At 35.8% G+C, this 12,745-nt stretch overlaps 1 protein-coding gene across 1 annotated transcript in view; it reads right to left on the bottom strand.

Annotated features, from left to right (window-relative positions):
• Window positions 1–12,745, bottom strand: part of LOC138700374 (endothelin-converting enzyme homolog) — an 83,168-nt gene that overhangs the window by 41,221 nt on the left and 29,202 nt on the right. Inside the window, exons 10-11 of the mRNA XM_069826961.1 lie at window positions 11,239–11,383; window positions 6,546–6,666 (exon numbers count right to left, since the gene is read on the bottom strand). Coding sequence (XP_069683062.1) covers window positions 6,546–6,666; window positions 11,239–11,383 — 266 coding nt within the window. The remainder of the gene's footprint in view (window positions 1–6,545; window positions 6,667–11,238; window positions 11,384–12,745) is intronic.

Raw genomic sequence — 12,745 nt, 5'->3', positions numbered from 1 at the left:
AAAGTAGGATGGTGAAGTCTTTGGGATAGAACGGATTTCCGATGCTGACAGAGCATATGAATTTTCGACCAGTGTATGGGACCGGTGCCCACCCAACATCGTGATGTACTTGGGGAACTACGATAGATAGCGAAATCCTGTTACGAAAGTAAGCTATAACGACTGGAGGGATTATGTGCCAACCACACGATACCTCCATTCTGGTTGGATGATCGTCCACCTCTGCTTCAGTATGTGGACGTGAGCCAACAACCTGATGATCGGTCATGGCTGTCGTGCCTCGGATTATTATTATTATTATTATTATTATTATTATTATTATTATTATTGTTATTACTATTATTAGGCCTATTATTAGGCCTATTATTATTATTATTATTATTATTATTATTATTATTATTATTATTATTATACTGGTTTAAAGATTTTTAATATATTACCTGTAAATGTCAGACATTTTACAATTTCAGTATTCAAACAGAAAATTAAACAATAATTACTAGCCAGACCATGTTATTCTCTAAATCATACCTGCACAAACAGCACTCAGCAAGCGCGAGCGCTCCTTCGGAGCGGGAGAGCCGTGTTTACCGCTCGCCGAAAAGGAGAGGAAGATACGTCAGAATAACATAGACTTGCTAATGGTAGAGGAGAGGGAAACGACCACTCAGTTATCTAATGGAGTGCAGTGTGTAGGCCTATTCTCAGTAACTGTTTCACGTTGCTTACCTACTGCTACAGTACAGTATGGAGGAATCTAAAAGACGGAACATAACATTTAACATTTAACGATTTACAGCTCGAACTTATTGATCTTCAATGTGACCTAAGGGCTAAAGATCGTTTGAATAATACTACTAGCCTGGTTGAGTTTTACAAGACTAAACATTAGCAATAATATCCACGACTACACAAGCTCGCTGTGAAAATGATTGCTATGTTTTTCTCAACATTTATACAGGGTGTTTCAAAAATACGGGGCACAATTTCAGGTATGTACTTCCTACATGTAGACAATCAAAATAGTTCATTACAACATGTGTCCGGAAATGCTTTATTTCCGAGTTATGGCCTTCAAAACATTGAAATTCACCGGAACGTTTTTCTTTCCGCAGGCCGTTGCCGTCAAAGGAGACATTAAGAGGGCAATCTGACAGTTCATTCCGAGACGAAGGTTACATTCAGTGTTGTGTAGGTACTGGGATCGAAGGTTTCCTGATCGATGGATAGGTAGAGGTGGCCCAATTGCTTGGCCTCCACGCTCACCTGATCTGAACCCTCTCGATTTCTACTTGTGGGGCCATTTAAAATCATTGGTTTATTTGTTTCCGGTGCCTGATTTGGAATCCCTTCGGAATCGAATTGTGGCATGTTCTGAGGACATACGCAATACTCCTGGAGTTTGGGATCGTGTTCGCAGGTCAATGAGACATCGATGTGAGGTCTGTATTCAAGTAGGAGGTGGACATTTTGAACATCTGCTGTAATGACAACGACCTGCGGAAAGAAAAACTTTCCGGTGAATTTCAATGTTGTGAAGGCCATAACTCGGAAATGAAACATTTCCGGACACATGTTGTAATGAAGTATTTTGATTGTCTACATGTGGGAAATACATACCTGAAATTATGCCCCGTATTTTTGAAACACTCTGTATTAGTGAGCAACTGTTTCTATAATCAACTTTAATAAAGACAGGCATCGAACATCTGTAACTGATGTTTCATTACGATCAGTAGGCTACTGTTCCTTTCAGCTGCCAACAGCATAAAACCTCGTTTTGATGTACTAATAAATAAAAATACAACAAAATGATATTGTACATTTAAGTAGGTATAAAATTTCTATTATTTCTGTAAAATAAATATTTCTTTATTAATTAACAATAGTCCAAGATAGTTTTGCAAATATTGAACGGGAATTCATTTCATAAGCACTCGTAATAGTACTTCCTTTTGTGTATATTTTGTACGAGATCACCCCTTCTTCCAGTCCACCCTTATACAGAGCGCAGCTAATATCTGCTTTCCGCTCATGAGCTGTGAGCCGGCTCGGAGAGCGCACAGTGGAGGCCTGTGATAGAGGAAGGGTTTGGGGACACGGATCCCCGGGATTATCAGATAACTCGTTTGCGGATGAGCCCTGGTTCTATGGCCTGAGGCAGGAACGTTGTTATTGTGTTTAGTTCCTTTTTACATCTTCATTTACATTCTTTATCTATTAGCATGTAAAATTTGCAATAGTGATAGCAGTGATCACATATATAACAGATTGGCCATCCCCATGTTAAAAACGGTATCATGTGGAAGAGAACAGCCACCAGAATAGTCACTGTTGACCGCTATATGGAAGTGCAGTTGCTTCATGCAGTCCAATTTTTTTTAGTTTTAAGATGTTTTTATTAAAAGTACCAGGTCTCTTGGACCTTTGCCTTTTACAAAAATATGATTTTATAAATTGAAGTGTAAATAGGTTTTGCTAAAGATTTAATGATTTAGATAAAGTTACCAGAGGAGCATGCAAAGAGCTTATTGGTCTTCCTCATGACTGTCCAGACGGAATGCTTTACTCCCCTAAAAAATATCGTGGTCTTTCGTTAATGAAAGCATCTTGGGAAGCATATGTGCAACATATAAATATCTGTAATACTCTTCTTCGTGTTGATGACTCCCATCTCCACAATGTTAGGGACCTTGTAAGTGAAAAAGTTTCTGCTCTGTCAAAATTGAATATCACAACTATTGATGCTATCAACTGGTCAGGTCGTAAAATTTGTAAACACTTAAGAAATGACGCATTCCAAACTTGGACAAACCATACCTTGCGTGGTAAAGGAGTTATTGTTTATAGTGATCTCCCCAAGGCTAACTCATGGGTAAGCAATCGAAAGGGCCTATCTTCCTCAGAATGGACCAATGCTTTAAAAATGTCAAGCAATATTTCGGCGGTTCGCGCAATACCGGGCAGAACTCTAAGCACAACCCGCTGCCGTCATCCAGACTGTAGTGAGCTTGAAACACTTGGACACGTGCTTGGACAATGCCCTAAAGGCGAGCTGCTGATCAATGCTAGACATCATCGTGTACGACATGCTTTGGCGACATCGTTAAAAACTTTAAATTGGGAGATTCATGAGGAAGTACATTGTGTATCATCAGATGGTTCTTTTAGACGGGCAGACATTATTGCAATCAACGGACGCTTAAAACGGGCTCTTGTTCTTGACCCTATTATCCGTTTCGAAAGAAACCTAAATCAGGCCACCGAAGTTGATATTGAGAAGAAGTCCATATATAAGCCTATAATATTTTCGCTGTAAGAAAAATCCTAATATAAACAATAGCACGTGACTGAAGTGAGGCTTCATTGGCCGCTGTTTGGCGCCATAGATTCTCAGTACGTGTTCCCGCCTACTGTTGTACATTCTGTTTCATGTTAAACATTTCCCGTTACTCGTCAAGTAGGCCTAACTTCACTACTGTGCATTCGTTTGCTTAGGAAACATTTACTTTATAATTATACTGTAATTAAATTATCACATAATTTATTATATATATTTAAGACTATTTGTTTTTTCCGCTTTTCAGAAGGTTTCCAATCTTATGACTAATAACCACACACACCGAGGATACAGAAGCTATACTTCAGTACCACGTGCTTACGTAGTGACGCCAGCTCTTACAAGAACAGACTACCGCGGTGTTACTGTTGGTATTCATCCGCGTTCATAGTACACAACAAAACATAAAAGTAGTTTTTCTTTTACATAGCGTTTTACATATGAGTGAAGTTATATGTTTTATTGTATTTAACAACTAGAATTGAATTTTTTATTTTCAAATAATACAAGATTATGGTTTCCAAACATGAACTATATTTCTCTGAGTCGTGTGAGTGTTTCGACTGGGAGCCAATCACGGGTATGACAGCAACGTGCTTGTGTTTACATTAGGATTTTTCTTACAGCGAAAACAGTATAGTCTGCTGTATCTTTCTCAAAAGTACAACGTCCCTCTTAAACAATGGTCCGTCATTGGTTTGCTGTTTGGCAGTAGAGGTTCAATCACAAAATTCACGTGGAATTATCTTAAGAAACTTCACATTCCTTTTGATTAAAATGTTATGTTTTATTTAACGACGCTCGCAACTGCAGAGGTTATATCAGCGTCGCCGGATGTGCCGGAATTTAGTCCCGCAGGAGTTCTTTTACATGCCAGTAAATCTACTGACATGAGCCTGTCGCATTTAAGCACACTTAAAACTTTTCATTATGTAATGTCTATTCTTATAAATATTATCAAGGATTCTCTTCAGATATTACATCATCATCTCTATTTCAATTAATCAACTTATATTTGCCTTCAACAATTAACTTTCTTTTTTCTTTAATGTATCACATCACATTATTGTACATGTTTATTGTATTCAGGACCCTTGTGGTCACTCAAAATTCTTTGAGCTGATGTCTATAATTTAGAAATTTATTACTAAGACCGTCAAAGACGGAAGTATTTTGTTTGAATTTATGTTATGTCTCTTAGTAAAGGGTTGGCATGATGAAGTAGCTTGTTCCTGTATGTAGTCTTAGATCTTGAATATGAGCAACCAGGAAGGGTATATGAAGTTCACTGAAGAGTTTGACATTGTTCGTGAGGTAGTGTGCACCAGTGATTGTTCTGCAGACAGCTCTTTGAATTCCTTCCAGACTCTTCAGGTGGCGAGGATGAGCTTGGCCCCATATCTCACAGCAGTAGTGGATGTATGATCTGATGACTGATGTATACAGCAGGACTTTTGCTTTCCTTGAAGTCTGACTGAACAGCGTCGTTTGTTGGGTCTGAATGGCGGATCATTTGAATTTGTATTCTGCCCGGCATAAATACATTTAATCAGTGTTTCGCTTTAATTTGATCAGTGTTTTTGTGTTTTAATTGTTTAAGTGTTGTTTTTAGTTATAAATTAATAATAGTTGTCCTTGACATTAATAATATTGTGTTAAATAAGACATTTTTCTGTGCCCATATTGGGTTCAGTTTTATTGATAGCAACGCATTAGACCTACGATATTGAAATGGCTAATGAAAATATCACAAATATGCATCGGCCGCCTTCGCCCGAGGATACACAACACATTGTGGATAGTGATTTAGAATTACGATATTCTTCCGTAAATTCTCCTGTGCTAAAAACTTATTCACGTCAATCTACTTCTAAACTAAAACCATCAACATTGAAATCAAAACAGGTAACATCTGTAAATCAAGATTTTCAGGTATAACTCCCTGTAAAGCTGATTTGAATAATTTCGAGGGAAAAATTGTTCCGGAGCCGGGTATCGAACCCGGGACCTTTGGTTTAACGTACCAACGCTCTACCACTGAGCTACTCGGGAACTCTAACCGACACCGATCAAATTTTTCCCTCTATATCCACAGACCTCAAAGTGGGCTCCGGAACAATTTTTCCCTCGAAATTATTCAAATCAGCTTTACAGGGAGTTATACCTGAAAATCTTGATTTGCATAATACACGTCACTGTTCATTAACAGAAAACCACAATTTAAGTCACACGGAGTTAGTGTGCACTCGAAGTTGGTTGCTTGACTGTTGTCAGCCCACTTTGAGGTCTGTGGATATAGCGGGAAAAATTGGATCGGTGTCGGTTAGAGTTCCCGAGTAGCTCAGTGGTAGAGCGTTGGTACGTTAAACCAAAGGTCCCGGGTTCGATACCCGGCTCCGGAACAATTTTTCCCTCGAAATTATTCAGGTAACATCTGTACCGACAAAGAAATTTAAATCAAGTGATGAAAATAAGAGTGATATGGAGTCAAATGCTACTAATCCACTATCTGGTGTCTTGGATTCAGCAGTTCATCCTGACGTGGAATTACACAATTCATTTGAACCTCTAACTAACGAGATGGAACTAGAACCTCAGGTCAGTCAGATTCAGTAACAAAATGCACCAATAATGATTCCTTCAAAAGGAAACCAAGAATGCAGTTCAAATGAGAGTTATAACGTGCTTTTTTGTCAGTCGCTAGATGGTAGCATAGTGACATTGATAAAAGTTGTTACATTCAAAGCCCATAAGGCTGATCAATGTTACAAAAAAAATTGTGTTTTATTTAACGACACTCGCAACTGTCGAGGTTATATCAGGGTCACCGGTGTGTCGGAATTTTGTCCCGCAGGAGTTCTTTTACATACCAGTAAATCTACCGACATGAGCCTGTCGCATTTAAACACACTTGAATGCCATCGACCTGGGCCGAAATCGAACCCGCAATTTCGAGCACAGAAGGCAAGCGCTATACTCATAAGATAGGCATTTAGACCAAAAACGAGCACGTCATACAAATGGGGCATCTTTATCCTTCATTTATATTTATTTACACATCATTTTTCTTAAAAATTACAGAAAATGTGCTGACAACTGAACGTCTGTATCTTGGGTGAAAAGTGTTAAGCTAAATAAATGAGTCTTTTGTTATAACTAATTTCATTATTGCAGAACTTACATAAGATTGATATAGCTAACTGACCTGTGCTCGTTGTACATAGGAATGGAGAACATATTTCTAAGCGTTTCCGAACGGATGTCCCTCATCGCTCTACTGGAATGGGGTGCCAGAGCTTGCACTACTTGCCACCATATGTAAGCCTCTGAAACATCAAAGGCATTCTCTTTTTATTAATGGATGGCTAAACGGAAGTGTCGATGGAATGAAGGGGGGATTTGTGAGAAGAATGCGAGAAATGTGGAAAGTTTTTATTCTACTCTTTGGTTGCAAAGGGAAAAGTTGTGTGAGTCGTTCGTTTACGATTCACATAATACTTATGGCCGGTTTCTCCAAGTATTGTTAGAACATTTAACGAACGTTAAACTCTAAACAGTTTGTTAAATATTGTTATTTCATGTCTTCAGCACTAGTTTGGCTGAACAGATTGTTAAGTGTTTGTTAACTTTAAATGTAGGATTTTAGGCAGTTAACTCATTTAACAGATAGTTAAATATGGCATATGACGCCACAGCTGTTCAAGCAGAAGTTGTGAAAATAATATTTTGTGTCTCTGTTTAACGAATATTTCGCGAATGACTGATAACATAACATTTAAAAGACAATTTGAAAAGCTAATGTAGGGAAGATAATCTTCAAAAGTGAACTGATTATCATCTTGGCTGCTTATTTTGATGCTGAGCTATTATATACTGAATATTTAGAAAATGTGGGATTCAAAGTGGCAAGATAACTAGGAATGATGGTTTATATACTATGCATGATAATGAAATTTGTGACAATATAGATTTTCGAAACAAGTAGGCGTCAAAATTTTACAAGAAATTTAAACCAGACTTGAATATCTTACAAACAGAAATAGACCACTTACTCCAATTCAGCATCTACGATTTACTCTTGATTCAATGATACTGGCTCTTTTCAACTAACTATAGGCAATGTCAATAGTGTTTCAAAATACACAGTGAGTAGCCTATTATATTAAAAAGGTTTCAGTAACAATTGCTTCTTTGAGAAGTCATATGTTAGCATTTGTACTATAACCTTACTTTGTAATAATATTATTATTCAATAGTAGTCTCCTACAACTTCCATTTGTCTTCTTCTTTATCAAACATGGCCTACTGTACCAGGTTATGATTTTCTACATGTTTCATGACTTACTATACAATATCTATAATCGAAAGAATAATATCAGCCAATAAAAAATTTTCTTAGGGGAGAGTCGGGTAGTATCGGACATCGGGTAATATCGGACAGTGCGTTTCTTTCATCTATCACCATATGGTAGTACCTGAATGACATGGTTACGTTTCTCTATGCGACATCACAGAAACGAAACCATGTGAATCAGGTACTATCATTGTGTGGTAGATGAAACTCACTGTCCGATATTACCCGATATCCGATACTACCCGACTCTCCCCTACATGTGCAAAATCATTGCAACTGCAATTGAGTGGTTAAAATAGTGTTAACGACAGTTACAGTTAAGTATTGATTGATGTTGAAAAAATGGAAAATACATTAACGGAAAGTTAAAAATAAACAGACTGTTAATTTAACACTAATTAAACCAAATTAAACATTTCTTGGAGAAATTGGCCATTAGTATCACAGACTGGGGCCAGTTGTGAACGAACCGTCAATAGATAGAACCGATTTGTAATGTGTGATTGAATCGCTGGAAACGACTCCTGAAAAAGAATCGTGTTACTCAACTCCAATTTGAAAACCTTATAATATTATGAATGATCTTTAATTTTTTCGATACTATCAATAATCGCCAGAACTATCGATAGTATTGAAAACAATTTGGCTATCGATAGTTTAAATCATAACAATCGATAATATCGGTAGTACTATCGCCCATCACTAAAGTAAGGTGGCAAGGTAGCCAGCGGGATGACAGAGCATTGCAGGACTTGTTGAAGAACGTGGATTTGATGGGGGTGAAAAAAGAGAGGAAAAAGTTGGGCTAATTCAGCCATGTTGATCTGTTCAAATTTCACCTAAGCACAAAGAAAAGCTAGAAACACGATCTGAGAAATTATTAATTCTTAGAGCCTGTTCTTAAACTAAAAGAAACACAAATTATAAATCTTGATTACATAACTTTTAACACTGTATCACTTCGGAAAACGTATTGTGTGTCTTTCACGTGTTAAATTTTATTACCTGGTTAACATGTTTCGGCCTGCTATTGGCCAGCTTTAGAATTGGCTGTTTCTGGTCTTGGCGCCTTTTGTTTTGTTTCCTGTTGGGGGTGTGTTTGTGTTGTGTAATGTGGAGTCAAAGAGTCCAATCACCCAACACAACACAAACAAGCTGCACTCCGAACAATGGTACACAGACTACTCAACATACCAATGAACCAACATGATTACAAAGAAGAGCTAAACACATTCAAATACATAGCACAAGAAAACGGATACAACCCCAACATAATATGAAAGGCAAAACATAATCACAAAAAACATAAGAATACAACACAAACACAATAACACAAAAAATACATCACACTAACATACGAAAACAAAAACACACACAAAATAGCAACCTCATTCAAGAAATGAAATTACAACATCGCATACAGAACAAATAATACTCTACAAAAACATTTCAACACACATACAAACAAACGAACACAACCACACAGGCGTATACAAACTCAAATGTAACACCTGCAACAACTTCTACATAGGACAGACAGGCAGATCATTTCAAACACGTTACAAAGAACACATCACAGCCATAACAAAATTATAAAACACTTTTACATATGCAGAACACATCACAAATGCTAACCACATCTACAGAGACATCAACACGGACATGGAAATTCTACACATCCAACCAAAAATCCAGAAACTAAACACACTAGAACAATATGAAATATACGGGCACACAAAAAGACATCCAAACGAAATTCTCAACACACAACTCAATTTCAAAACACACACTCTTTGACTCCACATTACACTACACAAACACACCCCCACAGGAAACGAAACAAAAGGCGCCAAGACCAGCAACAGCGAATTCTGAAGATGGTCAATAGCAGGCCGAAACATGTTAACAAGATAATCAAATTTAATACGTGAAAGACACACAATACGTTTTCCGAAAACATAAATTCTATTTCTCTATTTTATTACCTGACATTTCCATCATGCAATGCTATTAACTTGGCATGCTTTAGAATTTAATTTATATAAAGCTCAAAATGTAAAACAATTTAATTTGTGGAAAGTAGTTTCACTTTTATTTATCTGTTTCACGATTCGCCTGCAGGATTTCCTCTTCTGAGATGTCATATTTTACAATAATTAAATAGTGCTCTTTTCGAAGATAACGAGTTTCCCCAGCAGACAACACGTCCACAATTCAAAGGATGTACAAGTCATTAAATGCCTAAATGACTATTTTTTCGGAACAAAAACACTGTAGATGTTTTTATTTTTATGTAAGCCTACTATACTATAGTAGTAGAGCTTTTTCCTCTCTTAAGGGGCTAGGTACAGTTTACAGCAGTAAAATTTTGGAAATATTCAATATTTTTTTCCTCCATTACTGTAACTTGTACAACAATGAAAATTAGTACGTGTAAAACACTGTCCTTCTGTTATATGAAAAAAATATTTCAACGATTTAAAAAAAAAATATTTACAATTTTTTTTCAAAATTCAGTTCACTGTGCAGTGATGAAGCGTTTCCCACATAACTCAAAAACTATCCAACATTCTGTGATGATTCAATATGATACAAGATCACTTCTCTACCTTTGTTAGATTGTCTGATAAAAATAAATTCATTTTAAAAAATGGTGAAATGTCAGTATTTCCTTCTAACACAACATAAAAAAAAATAATAGTATTTATTAAGGTCTGTAGTTGAAAGATCATGATATTGTAAACATGAGTTTCAGCAATAAAATAAAATAAAGACAACATCAAAAAGTTAACAAGTTTATGAGTTATGAGGGAAACGCTTCATTATAGCACAGTAAACTGGTATCATTTTGAATTTTGAAAAAAATATATACAAATTGTTTTTTTTTTAATCGTAAAAATATTTTTTTTTCATATAGTAGAGGAAGGACAGTGTTTTATACATACCAATTTTCATTACTGTACAAGATACAATAATGGAGGAAAAAAATGTTGAATATTTCCAAATATTTTACTGCCGTAAGCTGTACCTAACCCCTTATTTTTTTTATTTTTTATTTTTTTATTGGGTTATTTTACGACGCTGTATCAACATCTAGGTTATTTAGCGTCTGAATGATATGAAGGTGATAATGCCGGTGAAATGAGTCCGGGGTCCAGCACCGAAAGTTACCCAGCATTTGCTCGTATTGGGTTGAGGGAAAACCCCGGAAAAAACCTCAAGCAGGTAACTTGCCCCGACCGGGATTCGAACCCGGGCCACCTGGTTTCGCAGCCAGACGCGCTGACCGTTATTCCACAGGTGTGGACTCTAACCCCTTAATACGTCTTTGAAGTGGTTTGGATGGAAATAGAGGAATGCCAGACAAACAGAACTATAATTTCCAACAGAACTATTTAACAGAAATGGATATAGTTTGATATATAAGATACGTCTCTCTGTTGTTGGAGGAAACAAGTACGCAAGGCGTAAACTGACTTTGTTCACATACAGGTCTACTCTAGATAGTTATCGTTATAATATGAGCAATGTGCACAATACTTACGTGTCACCTCAAACCTGATGTTGACTAAAAGTTGCGTCAGTTGCTTCAAATAACCCAAATCAGTTACAATTATTAAGTCGTCGCTTTTAGCAACGGGGTCATCGATGCCAGCAGTTAAAACGTCGAAGAACTTCACCCAATTGATCTATAGCAGAAAATTAATGCAAAAAATATATAAAACAATAGCTTATATGATATAGGATCCGGACTTTTAAGATTTTATAAACATCATATTAAGTTTCATAAAGAATGACTTAGCTTTTTGAGGACTTTATTAGGCCTACTCCTAACCATTTAAGATTTTATAAACATCAGAGTGTTTTAAAAAGAATGATTTAGCCCTTTTCAAGACCTTGTCACTCTAGCCATTTGAGATTTTATAAATATAAGATTATGTTTTAAAAAGAAAGATTTAGCCCTTTTCAGGACCTTGTTACTCTAGCCATTTGAGATTTTATAAACATAAGATTATGTTTTAAAAAGAAAGATTTAGACCTTTTCAGGACCTTGTTATTCTAGCCATTTAAGATTTTATAAACATAAGATTATGTTTTAAAAAGAATGATTTAGCCCTTTTCAGGACCTTGTCACTCTAGCCATTTGAGATTTTATAAACATAAGATCATGTTTTAAAAAGAAAGATTTAGCCCTTTTCAGGACCTTGTTACTCTAGCCATTTAAGATTTTATAAACATAAGATTATGTTTTAAAAAGAATGATTTAGCCCTTTTCAGGACCTTGTCACTCTAGCCATTTAAGATTTTATAAACATAAGATTATGTTTTAAAAAGAAAGATTTAGCCCTTTTCAGGACCTTGTTACTCTAGCCATTTAAGATTTTATAAACATAATATTATGTTTTAAAAAGAAAGATTTAGCCCTTTTCAGGACCTTGTCACTCTAGCCATTTAAGATTTTATTAACATAAGATTATGTTTTAAAAAGAAAGATTTAGCCCTTTTCAGGACCTTGTTACTCTAGCCATTTAAGATTTTATAAACATAAGATTATGTTTTAAAAAGAAAGATTTAGTCCTTTTCAGGACCTTGTTACTCTAGCCATTTAAGATTTTATAAACATAGGATTATGTTTTAAAAAGAATGATTTAGCCCTTTTCAGGACCTTGTTACTCAAGCCATTTAAGATTTTATAAACATCAGATTGTTTTAAAAAGAATGATTTAGCCCTTTTCAGGACCTTGTCACTCTAGCCATTTGATATTTTATAAACATAACATTATGTTTTAAAAAGAAAGATTTAGCCCTTTTCAGGACCTTGTTACTCTAGCCATTTGAGATTTTATAAACATAAGATTATGTTTTAAAAAGAAAGATTTAGTCCTTTTCAGGACCTTGTTACTCTAGTCATTTGAGATTTTATAAACATAAGATTATGTTTTAAAAAGAAAGATTTAGCTCTTTTCAGGACCTTGTTACTCTAGCCATTTGAGATTTTATAACTCTAGCCATTTAAGATTTTATAAACATAAGATTATGTTTTAAAAAGA

Source organism: Periplaneta americana, chromosome 5, assembly GCF_040183065.1.
Source record: "Periplaneta americana isolate PAMFEO1 chromosome 5, P.americana_PAMFEO1_priV1, whole genome shotgun sequence".
NCBI classification, from domain to species: Eukaryota; Metazoa; Arthropoda; class Insecta; order Blattodea; family Blattidae; genus Periplaneta; species Periplaneta americana.
The sequence above is the reverse complement of the archived record's forward strand: the minus strand, read 5'-3'. Positions and strand labels throughout refer to the sequence as shown.